This window comes from Stenella coeruleoalba (assembly GCF_951394435.1).
Source record: "Stenella coeruleoalba genome assembly, chromosome: 15".
NCBI classification, from domain to species: Eukaryota; Metazoa; Chordata; class Mammalia; order Artiodactyla; family Delphinidae; genus Stenella; species Stenella coeruleoalba.
This window is the reverse complement of record NC_137161.1, coordinates 80,032,838-80,049,786: the sequence shown is the minus strand read 5'-3', so window position 1 is coordinate 80,049,786 and position 16,949 is coordinate 80,032,838. Positions and strand designations below refer to the sequence as shown.

The 16,949-nt window shown below is 60.5% G+C and overlaps 1 protein-coding gene across 4 annotated transcripts in view; it reads left to right on the top strand.

The window, feature by feature from the left end:
* The window catches only part of CUX1 (cut like homeobox 1), a 371,021-nt gene extending 356,185 nt beyond the window's left edge, over positions 1–14,836 (top strand). For all 4 annotated transcript variants that reach the window (XM_079944241.1, XM_079944240.1, XM_079944249.1 and 1 more), the window contains exons 15-23: positions 5,253–5,380; positions 6,098–6,164; positions 6,878–6,990; positions 9,842–9,958; positions 11,496–11,579; positions 12,169–12,225; positions 12,788–12,868; positions 13,626–13,690; positions 13,926–14,836. In XM_079944241.1, coding sequence (XP_079800367.1) covers positions 5,253–5,380; positions 6,098–6,164; positions 6,878–6,990; positions 9,842–9,958; positions 11,496–11,579; positions 12,169–12,225; positions 12,788–12,868; positions 13,626–13,690; positions 13,926–13,995 — 782 coding nt within the window. In that variant the 3' untranslated portion in view covers positions 13,996–14,836. The remainder of the gene's footprint in view (positions 1–5,252; positions 5,381–6,097; positions 6,165–6,877; positions 6,991–9,841; positions 9,959–11,495; positions 11,580–12,168; positions 12,226–12,787; positions 12,869–13,625; positions 13,691–13,925) is intronic.
* Positions 14,837–16,949: the final 2,113 nt, after the last annotated feature.

Below are 16,949 nucleotides of genomic sequence, written 5' to 3'. Positions count from 1 at the left end.
GTGGACCACTGCTCTGGGCGCTGGGGTTATAGCAGGAGACAAACAAGGAGCTGACCTTCTAGTGGGGGGAGGAAGATGATAGACATAATCAATGAATAAGTGAATCACATGGCCACTTAGACGGTGCTAAGTGTTACGGGAGTAAAACCAGGCAAGGGGACAGGAAGAGCAAGTGGAGGGGTTAAAGTTTTAAACAGGCGGTCAGGGTAGGCCCCACTAAGAAGGTAACATGTGGATGGAGTCTTGACAGAGGTGAGGGAATGAACCATACAGACGCCCAAGGGAAGAACGTTTCAGGCAGAGGGAACAGCAAGTGCAAAGGTCCTGTGGTACAAACGTGCCTGGAAACCAGTACAGCTGGAGCACAGTGACCAAGGGGAGGGGCGGGAGGCGACGAGGTCGGAGCGGCAAGGGGGAGGCGCGGCAGGTGGGGCCTGGCAGGGCTCTGGCTGTTGTTACCCTGAGGGATGCGGGGGCCTGTAGGATTTGGACAGAGGGTGGTCTGATCTTACTGTTTAAAAGACTCTCTGGCTGTTGCTTCGTGACTAGATTGAAGGGGTGAGGGTGGAGGAAGGGAGGCCAGTGCGGGGGCTGTTGCCACAATCCAGATGGGAGGTTGCGACCCGGACCAGGTGGTGGCAGTGGTGAACCTGATTGGATTCTGGATCTATCTGGAAGAGAAAGCCAAAAGCAGGACATGTGACAGATGAGATGTAAGGAGTGTTGGAGAAGGGCAAGGATGGCCCCAGGGGTTTGGTCTGAGCCACTGAAGAATGGCCTTGCTTCTGCTCCTCTCAGCCCAGAGGGCCATGGGACTGGGGCTCCTGCTGGGGCGAAGCAGACTGTGGGGCGGTGTGGGGGGGCGGAATCAGGCTTCAGTTCGGACCCGTTAAGTTTGAGACGTCACTTAGACAGCCAAGTGGAGGATAAGCCCAGGAGAAGGCGTAGACTGGGGATGTGCGTGCATTGGAAGGTCATCGGCTTATAAATGGCGCCCGAGGTGGCCAGAGTGAATGAGAGGAGAGAGAAAAGCGTGCAGGGGCGGCGCACTGGGCGCAGCAGCGTTCAGACCTTAGAGGGGAGAAGGGCCAGCACAGGAACCCGAGAAGGAGCGGCCAGCAGGGCAGGAGGCCCGGGACAGTTCCCTGGAAACAGGTGCTGATGGCTCAGTAAGATGAGGGCTGAGAAAGGAGGACGGAGTGAGGTGTGAGGCCATCAGGGACCTTGGCGAGGACGGTTGGTGGAGTGGGCGTCCAAGTCTGACGGGGAGGGTTTACGGAAGTGGACACTCGAGACGAGGCACCTTCTTCAGGGAGTTTGGCTGGAGGGGTCAGTGGGGTCAAGAGAATGGGAGGGTGTGCATTTCAGATGGGAGGATAATGTGCTTGTGTGCTTGTGGGGAGAAGCAAGGGCCGCAGGACACGGAGGAGACTTGCTGAGGACGCGCAGAGCGAGGCGCTGGCATCTGCAGGCACAGGGAGGCATCTCTGGCCGCCCGTGGGGATAGCCGGGCACAGAGACAGTGCACATCTCCCGCCTGGCTCGCAGGTGGCTGATTTAATAAAGGGGTCCCCCGTGTTCGGGAAAGCCCTGGGTATGACACCACCCGATCGCGATTGGGGTACGTTTGTGCATTTGATCGCCCTGCACTCAGAAATCAGGCCTTGACCCGCAGTCGTAGTCCTGTCTTCTTAAGTCTTGACCTTGACGTCGCTTTGCTTTCTTTCTCCCCTCTGTGAAATTGAAATGCACCCCCTAGAAAGCCCTTCCCGGATTCTCCCAGAAGGACGAGGTCCCATAAAGCTTCAGACCCACCTGACGTGGGCCACCTTTCAGAGGCGAGGGGTCTCTCTCCACCACCCCAGCCCCAAGCCCCGCGCTCATCCCTCTGTTGCCCCTCCCCCTCCAAGACGCAGCCTGTCTCTCTGCACAGGCTTTTCCCCGGGTTGCAGACACTCCATCCTGCAGCATCTCTTGAGCATGCCGCCCCCCCATCTGGCGTCCGTCCAGAGCGGGCTTGTCCCCACCTCTGCACCCCTACTGCTCCCCCGCTCCGCCACAACCCTGCCCGAACGCTCCAGCCTTTCTTGAGACCCCGGTGACCCCTCCTTACTCACTGACGGTCCCTGTTCAACTTGGTGTCTTAACACGCTTCCTCCTGATCTCCCCGCTGCTTCCTGCTACCTCTTCTCCGGGTCTTTTCGGGACACTCCTGAAAAGGTCAGCATCCCCAGAAGTTCTGGCCGTTCTCACGCAGCACGCTCTGGGCATCCACGTCCGCTGCTGGGCGCTCAGTCACCCCAAGACCCGGAGGTCTCCGCAGCCTGCATCTGCAGCCTGTGGGTCCCGCTCCCCGCCATACACGTCCCCTTAGCCGTTCCACTAGCGCTTCAGACCTGCCATGGCCCAACCACCCAGCGGCTCACCCCTTCCCCATCTGGGCGGCCACTTCCAAGCACGGGCCTGCCCTCCTGGGTTCTCCGCAACAATGGGGGTCACGACTCTTTCCAGGGCCTTCTACTGCCTTGCCCCAGGGCCAGAATTCAAGCCCAGGTCGGCCAGACTCCAGCTCAGGGCCCTCCCTTGACACCAAGTGGCCACCCAGAGACGTGATCCCAAATCTGGGTCTGCACGTTCCCGCCCCCAGCAGAGGAGACGGAAGGAAGTGAGGGGAGGCGGGGCCCACCCAGCGCCTTCCCGCAGCCTTGCCCCATCACCTCCGCTGCCCCGCCTTTGCCCGGCTTCTTCCCGGTGCCCCACGGGCAGCTACCCCCGCACGCGCCGTGAGGGCACGCCAGCCGGCCCTCAGGTTCACCCAGAGCCACCTCTTGGGGAACAGCCACCGCCATCACTCAGCCGTGCACCCCCGGAGGTCTCCTCAGCGGCTCACCCGCTGCCTGGCAGCGTCTGCAGCAGTGGCTGAGGCCGGCCCTCTAGACCAGCCTAAGCGAGTGGCCTGGCACCCGCTGGCTGGGGCAGCCTAGCACAGAGGGCTTGCTGGCAGGGCCGTCACACGTGCTCAGGGTGTCACGTGTGCCCGGGCAGGGACCTGGATACCCACCCCCCAGCACCAGACAGGTACAGACATGCAGGGAACCCGGCCCGGATGTCCCCTCGTCTCCCCTCCGCCCACGGACGGCTCCTGGAGCTTCAAGCCGCTCCTTACCCAGGGGCCTGCCGAGGAATGGTCTCACTGACATTTTAGCCAACGTTTGTGCCGTGCTTGGGTCCCCTCGGAACCACGCTGCGTGCACACCTCCCGGGACTGAGCAGCAGGCCACCTCTCCACGGGCTCCCCGACCTCCACCCCGTCCCTTGTGTCCCCGGGGCCCTCATCCCTCAAGGTGGGAGGCTGCCCACCTGAGCCCTCTCTGGGCTCCACACCCGCCACTCATCCCCGGGGTGGGGGGGCGGGGGTCTGTCCACCCAGAGCCATTTTTGGACGTGGTCCTGTTTGTGGCTGTCCCTATGGACGCCCGGTGCCCAGAACTGAACCTGTCGCCTCCCTCAGTCCAGGTCCTTCACCTCTAATAATGATGCCCTCAGACTTCCCCGGCAGTCCAGTGGTTAGGACTCCACGCTTCCACTGCAGGGGGCGTGGGTTCGATTCTCAGTCAGGGAACTAAGATCCCACATGCTGTGCGGTACGGTGGGAAAAAAAAATTTTTTTTTTAATTTTTTAAAATTAATCATGATGCCCTCTCCCTACATACACCTCACCATGACTCCCGTCCACCTTCCTCCTGTGCATGTGGGATGGTCACCAAGGCCCCGTCGCCCAGGCTGGCGGGTGATGACACTTGGGGGGCCTCTCTGGGCCTCTCCCCTCTGGGCTCTGCTTAAAGCTCCTGAGGCCCCGGCCCTGCCAGCCACGCTCCTCCCCCGTACCCCAGCCCCGCCCTCGGCTCCAGCCTCTTTCCCCAGCCCCACTGGACCCCTCACTTCGGCCGACACCACCTACCCGCCAGGTACAGAAGGAGCTCAGTGGTGTCTGATGGAAGAAATCCACTCAGAGCCTGAAGCGGGGAGACCCTGATGTGGGGAGGGCTTAGACAGAGTCGGCGGTGCACACCTTGGGGTCTGGACGGTCCCAGGCCGGGAAGCCTCGGTTCCTCCATCTGTAAAATGGAAATCATCTGATCTGACTGATGGGACTGTCGTGAGGTGTGTAAAGGGCTGGGTGTGCAGCAGGCACCCAGGAGATGGAGCAGGTGGGGGTGAGGCTGTCCAGTGAGCAGGCCACACCGTGAGGGGTGAGTCTGCCCAGGAGGGCCCGGGGCCAGTCTCCTGGCACTGCCCACAGCCTGAGGCCTTGGGGGCATTTCTGAGGCAACAGTGCCCCCTGGTGGCCACCCAGTCTACCCCAAAGCACAGCACTCCAGGCCTCAGGCCTCAGGCCTCTGCTACCCTCTCCGCGGCTCTGAGCAGGGTTTACTGTCGCCATTTTATAAATTAGGCCCAGAAAGGGCAAGTCGCTGCCCAGCGTCACACAGCCAACCAGAAGTAGGGCCAGACCGCAAACTCGGGTCTGCCCAGCTGCCAGGCCACCGCCATCCGCCCTGCCGACAGCAGCTGAAGGCGCCCACGGGGGCTGTGCTGGGAGACTCGGCAACATCTCCCACCCTCCAGAAAGGCAGGAAAGTCCCCACACAGAATTATTTTGGATTCGCTTTGTTGTAAAGACACCTGGCACCGGGCTGGGAGAGAGGGACGGGGCTGTGGGCCAGGGGAGTCCTGAGGGAGCTGCTCCACCCCTAACGCTGCGCTGAAGGGGGCCGTGCAAGTCTGGTGTCAGTGGGAGCCCTCACTCCCCCGGCCCCTGCTCGGTCTGAGGGAGGCCGGCCTGCGCCCCTCTGCACCTCCCTTACCTTTCTCCCCACTCCTACCCCCACCACGGCCTCTCTCTGGTCATTATCCCAGGGCATCAGCCCTGGAAGAAACTTGGGGCTCGTTGGGTTCAGCTTCCTTGCCCTGCTTGACAGAAGCAGTGAAGCCTGGAGACGGAGAGGGGCTGGTCACAGCGGAGCCGGGGAGGGGGCTGCCCATTGCTCCTAAATCTTTGACATGGGCCCCTTCCCCTACTCAGAGAATTCCATGAGCAGCTCATGCCAGGAGTGCCCCACCCCTGCCGTCTGGGCTAATGCTGGTCCCTCGGGCAGGGGCACAGGCTGTGGGCTGGGAGGCACAGAGCCGGGAGAGCACCGCGGGTCCCACCAGGCTGCCTCTGACGGCCACGTCTTCCTTTGGCACAGGGCGCTGTGCAGAGCTGCAGGTCCACGTCACTGAGGTCATGGCCACAGCAGCCGAGCAGAGGGACCTGATCGCCCGCCTGGAGCAGGACCTCAGCACCATCCAGTCCATCCAGCGGCCGGACGCCGAGGTGAGCCCACCCCCCACCCCGCCCCCTCACCACCTGCCCAGGGCTCTCTCGGCCTCACTGGATACGGCCCGTTCCTCAGGCAGCTGGTGTCCGCCTGACCCGCCCCCCGCCCCACAGGGACCGTCACCTACAGCCTCTGGGTTTCGTCTGCTCACTTCATCACAAAGGCCCAATTCGGGATGCCCAGCCACAGGGCACAGGGCACGAAGCCCCCTGCATCCGGGCACTGGCTTGGACCTCTGCCCTGGGAGCTCTGGGCGAAGCAAGGCCGGGATTATCCACCCATCTCACAGCTAGAGGACCTGAGGCCCCGAGGTCAGGGAAGGCTGGAGCCCTAAGGACCCTTAGAGCTCATCACATCACCCACCTCATTTTACAGATGAAGAAATGGGGCTCAGGGAGAGAAGCTGGGCTGGCCCAGGGCCACACAGCAGGCTGGCTGGCAGGGCCCGGTTCGCCCGGCCTCTGACGCCCGTCAGGGCCAAAAGACCCGGTGTGAACCCCACCGCTGAGCTCTGTCCTTGGGGTGAACCTGGGGCCCAGCCTTATCTTCAGTGGCCCACATGAGGCATCCTCTTAGGTCCTGCCACCGCTGTGCCCAACCCCTGCCTCCAGCCCGCCCCTCCTGCTCCTTGCCCCCTATTTGCTTGGCCCCTGGGAGGCTGTGCTCAGTGCCCAGTGCAGAGGCGCCCCCTGACCTCTTCCTCTCACCTGCAGGGCGCAGCTGAGCTCGGCCTGGAGAAGATCCCCGAGCCCATCAAGGAGGCCACCGCCCTGTTCTATGGTGAGGAGGGGCCTAGGCAGTGATGGGCAGGGCGGGAAGGGAAAAGAGGTGGTATGGCCTGGGCCCTGGGCCCTAAAGAGCGCTCTCCTCCCTCAAAGGTCAGGCCTCGACGCCAGCAATGCAGCAGAAACCTAAAAGAGGGGGTGAGCCCCCCACTTGCCCTTCTAGGCCTCACCCCCCCACCATGGGACCCTGACGCCCTCGGCCCTGCCAGAGGCCATAGAAGGCTGGTGGGCATTGGCTCCCTGGGGAGGCCTCAGCCCTGAGATGCAGCCAGAGGGCTGGAGGGGAGGTGCCTCCTTGGGTGTCGAGGCCAGAACCCAGGGCTGCTGGGCCAGGACACGGTGGCGGTGGTAGGGGGTACCCAGTCCCCTCCGTGTCCCTTTGCTTTCCCCAGGAAGTGGGGGCCCAGTCTGACAGATACAAGGGTCTCAGATCCAAGTATAGAACGAGGGGAGGGTCACTGGCGCCTGGCCCTCGGACAGTGCAGGCAGGAGGGGCCCATCTCAGGGACACCCCCCTCCCGAGGCCCCTATTCTCATGCCCCACCCCTTGCTGCTCCCCTGGCCCCTCTCCCCCTTCCCCGACCTCTCAGCATCTTGTGGCTTCCACCCCATGGCACTTGGCCTGAGCTCCCTCGGGGCTGGTGACCTGAGGGCCCACTGCTGAGCTGTGCCTCCCGCTACTCCAAGCCGCTGTCCCCTCCCTCCTAGGACCCTCAGCACCAGCCAGCAGCACCCTCCCCGAGGGCCAGGTGGACTCGCTGCTCTCCATCATCTCCAGCCAGAGGGAGCGCTTCCGGGCCCGGAACCAGGAGCTGGAGTCTGTGAGTCACATCCTTCTCTCCCCTACACTCCTTGGACCTGAGGACACCGTAGAGGACACACAAGCTTGGGGGAGAAAGATGTGTCACAGACCATAAACCTCAGTGGGATTAGATTTGTTCTGTGCAATCAGGGAGGGCTTCCTAGAGGAGGTGATGCCACGCTGGGCTTTGAAAGAAGATTCAGACATTCAAGGTAAAGGAGTGAGTGGAAACATGGGGCCAAGGAGCCGGAAGGGAGTGCAGGGACAAAACAGAGAGTCACCAGGCAAGGTCCCTAGTGCCAGGCTGGGGCGCCACCGAAGGGTTTAAGCAGGGGACCAACACTGCCAGGATGGATGGTAAGAAGGTCACTCAGGCAGCCAGTTCAGGACAGAAGCCTGGCCCAGGAAGACGATTTGGGGGTGGTCACCATCATCCCGGAAGAAACATCTCAGTCAGGTGGGAGTTAGCAGGGGCAGGTCCCAGGGAAGAGAGTCTTTGAACCCTATGAAGAGGAACAGCGTACAGATGCCAGGAGCTCTGTGGGGTCTGAGAGAGCTTGCTGGCTGCCAAGCACTCAGCTGGTGGCCCTCCTGGAGGAGCCCCGTGGGAAAGGGGCAGTCTAGTCTGCAAAGGTGACCGTCCGACTGCACGCGAGCCTTTCACACACACTGCCTCCTTAGGGACTCTGCAGACCCCCCCACACCCCCTGCATCCCACAGAGCCAGCCCAGGTCCCCCGATCACTCTCCCAGTAGAAAGAGGAGTCAAGAAGGTTTCTGTCTTCTCAAAGAGTCACGGCTTGAGTGGTTGGAGGAATGTCTAGACCCTTGCTCTCCACACCCACAGCTTCCCCCACGGGGTTTCCAGGCTGCGGTCCTGGGGAGGGAGACATTCACTGAACGCCCACTGCGGGCCAGGCCCAGTGCTGGTCTGGTGACAAGGATGGACCAGATCCAGTGGGACCCTCTGTGATGTGGGCTCTGGAGCAAGAGGCTTCAAATGAAGGACCGTCAGGACTGCTCCCCTCACAGCTGCCTTCATGGACAGTGGACGGGGAATACCCACACGCACCTGGGGGACAGGGGACAGTCACTGTGGAAGGCTAGACAGCCCTTAAAAGAAGGTCTTCAAATTAGATCAAATAGGGAGGAAAGAGTATTTATAATAGTCTACCTTTTGCTCTAAAAATCTAGACTTTTTACCATGTACTTGTATTAAGTCATGGTAAAGGACACATCACTTAAAATCTACCATCTTAGGGCTTCCCTGCTGGCACAGTGGTTAAGAGTCCGCCTGCCGATGCGGGGGACGCGGGATCGTGCCCCGGTCCGGGAAGATCCCACGTGCAGGTGAGCCTGCGAGTCCAGAGCCTGTGCTCCGCAACGGGAGAGGCCACAGCAGTGAGAGGCCCGCGTACCGCAAAAAAAAAAAAAATACCATCTTAACCTTTTTTTTTTTTTTTTTTGCGGTACGCGGGCCTCTCACTGCTGTGGCCTCACCCGTTGCGGAGCACAGGCTCCGGACACACAGGCTCAACGGCCATGGCTCACGGGCCCAGCCGCTCCGTGGCATGTGGGATCTTCCCAGACCGGGGCACGAACCCGTGTCCCCCGCATCGGCAGGCGGACTCTCAACCACTGCGCCACCAGGGAAGCCCCCATCTTAACCCTTTTTAAGTGTACAGCTCAGTGGCATTAAGAACATTCACGTTGTTAGGCAACAGTCACCACCATCCATTCCCAGAACTTCTTCATCATCCCAAACTGAAACTCTGTACCGATTAAACACTCACTCCCCATTTCCGTCCCCCTGTCCTCCTGTAACCACCGTTCTACCCTGACTCTATGAATTCGGCTGTTCTAGGCATCTCATATAGGTGGAATCATAGAACATTTGTCTTTTTGTGCCTAGCTTATTCCACCCAGCATGATGTCCTCCAGGGTCATCCATGTCATAGCGTGTGTCAGAACTTCCTTTTTCAGGCTGAATAATATTCCATTGTATTGATGGACCACATTTTGTTTATCCTTTCATCTTTCCATGGACACTTGGGTTGCTTCCACCTTTTTCGCTATTGTGAATAACGCTGCTATGAACACGGGCGGGCAAATTATCTCAAAGTCCCTGCTTTCAGTTCTTTGGGGCGTATGCCCAGAGTGGAATTGCCGGATCATATGGTAATTTTATTTTTAATTTTTTGAGGAACTGCCACACTACCACGGGCTTTTCTTGTCCTTTTGAATTTTTCGCAGTGTGAAGAAAACACCTGTTTAAGCATTTTAATAAGTTGGAAAATGAGTTCACATTTCACTTGGCCCCTAGATTGGCAAACATTACAGTCACGTATTGTATGGTTCCGTTTGTACTAAATGTCCAGAAGAGGCAATTCCACAGAGGCAGGAAGTGGATCAGTGGTTGCCGGGGGCTGGGGCAGGAGGGGACGGGGAGCGACTGATGACGGGTGTGGGGTTTCTTATTGGGGTGATAGAGATATTCCGGAATTAAATAGTGGGGATGGTTACATAACACTGTGAATGTACCAAAAAAAAACCAACAACTGAGTTGTACACATTAAAATGGTGATGTTTATGTTATATGAATTATATCTCGGTAATAATTTTTAAGCTGATAATACCATAAACAAACAACGTGAAGAAAGTGATCCGAGAACTGTGACTTCTGCCGGGTGCGGGGTCTCCCCGAAGCAGGCAGCTCTGAGCAGAGGCTGGCAGGTCAAGGACATGGCCCCGGGCCAAGCAGGGGTTCCAGGTAGACAGAGCAGGACCTGTGCCAGCACAGAGGCCTCTCCCCACACGCCTTCCACTGCTGGCCCTGCCCACCTGCCCACCCGCCCACCCGCCTGCCCCCAGGAGAACCGCCTGGCGCAGCACACCATCCAAGCCCTGCAGAGCGAGTTGGACAGCCTGCGCGCTGACAACATCAAGCTCTTCGAGAAGATCAAGTTCCTGCAGAGCTACCCTGGCCGGGTAAGTGCCCTCCACAAGTTCAGCCCCAGGTGTACCAGGCAAGGGAGAGGGGTGGTCCGGGCACATCCAGGCGGGAGGCTTCGGGGCAGTGACCTGCTAGGGCCCTCAGAGGGCATCCGACCCCCCCACCCCCCGTGCCTGCCAGCTGTCCTCCCTAGGCTGGGGAGAGCCTCCCACAGTGGAGCCCTTATGGAGGTTCGTTCCTCAGAACCAGCCAGGAGGTGGTGAGGTCCAGCAAGAGGCAGGGGTTCACAGGACTCAGGCCCACAGGAGTCACAGTGACTCCTCTGTGAAATGGGGGTGACCCACTAGTTGACCCCAGGATGTGGGAATTTAACCCCAGGGATGTTGAACATACAGGACAGGCCTGGGGAATTCTTTTTTTTTTTTTTTAATAAATTAATTTATTTATTTTTGGCTGCATTGGGTCTTCGTTGCTGCGCACGGGCTTTCTCTAGTTGCGGCGAGGAGGGGCTACTCTTCGTTGCGGTGCGCGGGCTTCTCATTGCAGTGGCTTCTCTTGTTGCGGAGCACGGGGTCTAGGCGCGCGGGCTTCAGTAGTTGTGACTCACGGGCTCTAGAGCGTAGGCTCAGTAGTTGTGGCACGCGGGCTCAGTAGTTGTGGTTCACGGGATCTAGAGCGCGGGCTCAGTAGTTGTGGCACACGGGTTTAGTTGCTCTGTGGCATGTGGGATCTGCCCGGACCAGGGCTCGAACCCGTGTCCCCTGCATTGGCAGGCGGATTCTTAACCACTGCGCCACCAGGGAAGTCCCTGGGCCGGGGGAATTCTTATCTTTTAAACTTATATTAAAAAACAAAAGAACAGAATTTGGTCCAACATTCCAAAAACCTATCAAGAGAATGCAACAGAAAGCTACCCATTCTGCTCTGAGCTGGAGGGCCCTCCCTGGCTTCTCTCAGCCCCCGGGCCTCACAGGGGACCACCTTGTGCAAGAAAACCCTTCTGAGACTGTGGGGAGGCAGAATGGGCAGTAGAAGGATGGGGAGCGGTGACACGCTGGCTGGGGGCCTCCCTGGGACAAGACTCGGCCACCGGCCCCCAAACCACCGGTTGGAGCCGTTCTCAGGCCACCAGAGGGCGCCCAGACTCCGTGCAAACTACACCGTGGGTAGCCCGCTGCGGGTCTGGGGCTCCCTCGTCTCCCAGGTGCTGGCCGGGGCTCCACGGCGACCCTGCACACTCCCAGCGAAGCCCCATCCAAACCCACCTCCCTGTACGGCGCCCCGCCCTGTCCATCTTATACATTCCAGCCCCCCTCTGGGCCTTAGTTCCCCTACCTGCCCTGAGGCACCGTGGCCCTGACCCCAGGCGGAGACCTCTGACCCTGGGCAGTGCCCCTGGACACGTGGCACCATCCATGTCACACTGTCACCCGGGGCCTTCTCCCCGCCCCCACCGTGCTAAGGAGGAAACTGGGGTTCCCTATGATGCTGTCGGCCTGCACTCCTCGGCCCTGGCCTTCCTGTTGGGTCCCTTGACTGGGACAGGGGTCTCTCCTCCTCCTTTGCTCGCAGGGCGGCGGCAGCGACGACACAGAGCTGCGGTACTCGACCCAATACGAGGAACGCCTGGACCCCTTCTCGTCCTTCAGCAAGCGGGTGCGTGGACCCGGCCGCCACCAGCTCACCTGGCCTCAGCCTCCCTCCAGACCCACCCCCCGCCAGCCCCAGTCTCACCCTGCAGCCCCTCACACTGCACCCTGACACACCAGACCATCAGGGCAGCCCCCAGGCTCGCTATGGTACCGTGAAGGCCCGGGGTCCACCCCGGGTGGGCCCAGAGTGCCAGGAACACACGCTGAGGGCTATGGGAGGGTGTGTGACAGCGACCGGCTTAGCCCTGGGTGCACACTCTGGGGGTAGGCAGACAAGCAAAGAGCTCCCAGTGTCAGGTGACTTAATGGTGGGGGGGCGGGGAGCTTGTAACTCCCCCTCCCCCTGCCCTGAAGACCTTCCTGCTGTAGGCAGAATCGGCCACTGCAGAGGGGGCAGCAGCTCCCGTCACTGGCCCTGCTCACACAGAGGTTGGGGGAGCCTAGGATGTCACCCTGAGTGGGGCTGGGCACCAGGGAGCCCCTGGAAGGCCCTCGGGATTCTGCAGGGACAGCAGGGCAGGGTCCCTCTCTGCAGTGAGCTGGAGCATTGGGGAGCCTTTGGGGTCCTCTCCTCATCCCTCCTCCTCCTTCAGGAGCGGCAGCGGAAATACCTGAGCCTAAGCCCCTGGGACAAGGCCACACTCAGCATGGTGAGTCCCCCGCCCCCATGCCCTCGCCGTGTCAGGCCTGGGCCTCTGACTCTGGGCACCTTGTCACCTGCCCTCCAGCCCAGTCTGGAAAGCCCCAGGGACCCCGCTGCCCCTCACAGGCTCCGTCAAGAGTAGCTATGCGAGAGCTTCCCTGGTGGCGCAGTGGTTGAGAGTCCGCCTGCCGATGCAGGGGACACAGGTTCGTGCCCCGGTCCGGGAAGAGCCATGGCCGCTGAGCCTGCGCGTCCGGAGCCTGCGCTCCGCAGCGGGAGAGGCCACAACAGTGAGAGGCCCACGTACCGCAAAAAAAAAAAAAAAAAAAAAAAAGGAGTAGCTATGCGACCCGAAACAGGGAAAGCAGCATAACTCATGGTAGGTTCTGGAACTGTGCCGCAGGGGGCGCCCTTCCCTAGAATTCCTGTGGCCCAAGTTCCCAGCCTAAACACTGGAGTGAAAGGCCAGCTGCCTGCCCTTCCCTCCCCTTGTTGCCCTGGGATGGGTGAGCCCTGCAGGGGTGGGTGAGGCCTGCCCCAGCCCTACTCACGCCTCGCTTGTTCCCCAGGGGAGGCTGGTTCTCTCCAACAAGATGGCCCGCACCATCGGCTTCTTCTACACACTCTTCCTGCACTGCCTGGTCTTCCTGGTGAGTGTCCAGGCGCGGCCAGGGATGCATTCACCACGCTCCCCCCATCTACCCCCAGGCACAGCGTCTGCTCTTGGCTACTTCTGTCCCCATCAGGGGCCTCATCCCACCCTGGGGACCACAAGCCCACCCATCAGGCTCTTTGGCCGGGGCAGCAGCCCGGCTGACTCCACCCAGGGCCCAGTCCCGGAGGGGCTTGGTAGAGGGAAGGGCCGCTGTGGGAGGCTGACAGGTGGGAAGACAGGTCTAATTGACTCTACTGAGGGACAGCCAGGTGGGCTGCACAGAGAAGGGACATCTTGAGCTGAATCTCCTCGGGTACAGAGGGGCATTCCAGTTAGTGAACACAGCACATACAGGGGCCTAGTGATGCCTGCGCGTCCACCACGTGTGGGGAGAGGTGGGGGTAGGGCACGCCTACGGAAGGCTCCAGCCTCAGGGATCCCCGCCCCCAGCGAGGGCAGTCAAGATGGCCCCTACGTGGCTAGCCTGGGCTTCCACTCTGACCCCAGGGCCCAGGAGGTCCTGGCCCTGCCAGTGGTGCACCCAGCAACACTAGGGGTGGCAGCTGCATCCCCAGGCCTGTCTGACCATCTGTGAAACCGGTGGGCCCGAGAGCATCTCTAAGGCCCACCCATCCTGGAGCCTGGGCCACGAGCAGCTTCCCGTGTCAGGAAGCCAAGCCCAGGGGCCACAGGTGGACTGCAGGAGCGGCCGTGAGCAGCCCAGGCAGCTCACCATGTCTCTCCTTGGGCAGGTGCTCTACAAGCTGGCGTGGAGCGAGAGCGTGGAGCGGGACTGTGCCACCTTCTGTGCCAAGAAGTGAGGACCCACCCTCGGCCCCCAGCACCACCGCGTTCTTATGTTCCCTGCCTTCCCCCAGCCTTCTATCACTGCCCCCATCTGGTCCACCCCACGGCCCCTGCCAAGCCCACTGTCCCCGGCCCCCACGCCAGCACAAGGTGCACGCCCCTTGGAGATCTCCGTGGCCCCCACCACCCCCTACATTTCTCTCTTTTTCACACTCGGCCTCAGCAAAGGTTTCTGTGACCCACAGGTTCGCCGATCACCTGCACAAGTTCCACGAGAATGACAACGGGGCGGCAGCCGGTGACCTGTGGCAGTGATGTCCTGGGGCTTCCCCAACACGACAGCGATGGCTGTACTCCCCACCCCTGCTTGTCCAGCTGCTTCTAATGACTTAGGCTTCCCTGGAGAATCCCCAACGTAGACTGCCCTTGCCCTCCAGCCACCAGTGCCAGAGGTCCCCAGGTCTCCTTGGACTCCCTTAAAAGATGGTCTCAGCCACATCCGGCTCCCTAAATCCAGAAAGCTCCCAAGGCCAAGCCAGATTGAGCCAAAGGGACCCCTTCAGGCCCATCTCAGGCTGGTGACCCAGCCTGGGTCTCACCCGCAGCCTGACCACGAGCCCTGGTGGCAGAGACCTCCCAGCCATGATACTGCTTTCCCACTGATTCTGGCTGTGGTTAATCCATTTGGGATCCCCTGGGCCTCTCTGTGCCAGGCCCCGGGATCCCCTTGGGCTCCCCTAGGATCCATCACCATCCCACCAAGTCATGGAAGCCCTTCCTTGCAGGCCGGCAGGCTTTGAGTCCAGCCCCGCCACCTGCCTTTATCATGGCCCCACCCCACCCCAAGAAGAGAGGGAGCCCCAGAGGGCAGGATAGTTTCTCTTACCCGCTCCCAGCCCCTTAGACACACTATGATTTTTGCTTTCTTCTTTAGCAAGGTATTCTTCTGGCTTTTAGGTGAGGAAGAGCACCCACGCCCCAGGCTCTTCAGACCCAAGGACTGGCCTGAGGGGCCCAAGTGCTTCTTGGCCAAGCAGAACTGGCTGTGGGCCATCCTAGCCTGGCCACCCTGGGGCCACTGGCAGATCTTCCTAATTTAGATTTGCACTTGCGTGTTCAGCTTTGCAAATTTTGAATAAACCCATTGTTGCAGCCACACCGGTGTCCTGCCCACTGTGACTCTGAGTGTACAGGAGGCTGGTGGGCAGGTTCCTGCAGCGACACCCCCAGGAGCTATGGCCAGACCTCACAGCTGCTCGGCTGACATGGGGCACAGTCCCCCACACGTGGGAGGCCTCTCCCCCTTTTCTCATCCCCAAGAATTCCCTGAGTGGGTCCAGAGCTTTGCGGAAACCCAAACCCACAGTGTCTGAGTTCTCTTTTTTTTTTTTTTTTTTTTTTTTGGCCACACTGCGCGGCATGGAAGCGCGGAGCTGCAACCGCTGGACTGCCAGGGAATTCCTTGTCTGAGTTCTCTTGAGCAGACAACCCAATCAAAAAGAGAAATCCATTCCTTTTTTAAGAACTGCCTGTCAGGCTGTGGTTGGATGTGTGATGTCAACTCCTAGGGAACACCTGCTTCCCTTTCTGTGTACCCTGGAGCCGTGTACTCTCCCTTTCCCTTGGGCCCTGCCTGCCACGCACTGCAGAGCCCATGCCCACCAAGCCCCCTGTGCCAGGCTTGCATGGGGACACCGCTGAGTCACAGGTTCTAGGCCACCTGGCCTCCAGCCCAGCCCCACTGGTGTGGGTCCCCTCCCACCCAGACACCGGGCTTCCTCTTGGTCTGTGGTGGCTGGCGTCATCCCACTGGACAGGTGGCCCATGAGACTGGCTCCACACCCAGCTCCCACCCTGCAGTCCACCAGGCCAGAGTCCCCCATGCTATCCCTGTCTGAGCTTTAGCCCTGAATGCTCTAGAGTTTGTGACTTCAGGGGTCCCCTTTGGGGTCCCACCCCAGCGTCCCTCATCATCTATCCCATCAGAACGTCCTCTAAGGCCACAGAGCCTCCTGCCCTTGGGGACACCAGATAGACCTCTCCTCCCTGACCCTCGCTCCTGTCCCCATGACAGAGCTACCCTTGGTTAATCACTCCCCGCCCGCCCTTTCCCCACCCCAGCCACTTCCACTTCTCCCACCAGTTCCTCCTTGTAGGTCAGAGTACCCCTCACTTCCTCCTCCCTGGCGATCAGCGCTCTTGTCCTGCCCGGGGCTCCACACCCCACGACCCTCCCTGGCCAATGACAGCCCACCAGTGGAGCTCAGCCCACTACTTGGAACCAGGTTAGTCCACTGGGGGACCAGGCTCTCCCATCTCCCATGAGGGTGGGGTCCACAGCCAGGCCGCGCAGCGTGGAGCCTCCCTCCCTCTCTCCCACTCTGCAGGCGGTCACGCACCCACCCCTACACTCCCACACGCCTCCCAGCCCCCTTCATAGGTCAGGTTCCCAGACAGATGTCCAGGCCTCTATGCAGCTCCAAACGGTGTTTGGTCCGCACCTAAGCTTTCATGAAGTGTTTGCTAGCCAGGTCCTGGCGAGAGAGCAGCCGGTCTGTGTGTGGAAGGGTAGGGGCCGGGTACCAGGGCCTCAGACCAGGCCTGCCTTGCTTTAGAGCCCCTGTGGAGGGCAGCCCAGGGCTGGCAGGCCGGAGGTGAGGACTCCGGGGCAGTCTCCACCTTCACCAGCCCACCGCTCCTCTCTAGGCCCCACCCTTTCCATCCACAAGACTGGGAAGAAAACCTTCTTTGCCTGTCCTGCTTGCTGGGAAATTAGAGATGCGAAATGGCTTTGGGAAAGGTTAAAGAGCTCTCTACAGGTCAGAGGTCACCATGGGTGGGGGAGGGCAACATATGGAGGCACTCCCGGCTAGCAGGAAGACCATGGTAGATCACAGAACGGCCAGAGGTGGGGTTGCAGAGAGTTTAGCAAAGGCAGGGAGACGCAGATCTAACTGCCTGTGGGAGCTGAGGGCCTGGGGCAGGGGCAAGAATGGAGAGGAGGGGAGGAGTCCGGCACCCCCCAAGGAGCAAGCAATAGGTCTCATCTCTGAGCAGCCCTTCCACACTTCTGCTCACACTGATGCCCTTCTGCTCCTCTTGGGCGCCTTCCAGGCCTGCTGGAGCCCCTCCATCTCTTCTGGGAAGCCTCCTGGAGGTCCCCAGCTCCCCAGGGGTTAGTCCACAAGCTTTCGCAAAGGCCAGCAGCAGTCTTTGTTCTTTCAGCCAGACTGGGATCTGCCCTAACCTATGCCCCGGGTTTTGGAGTT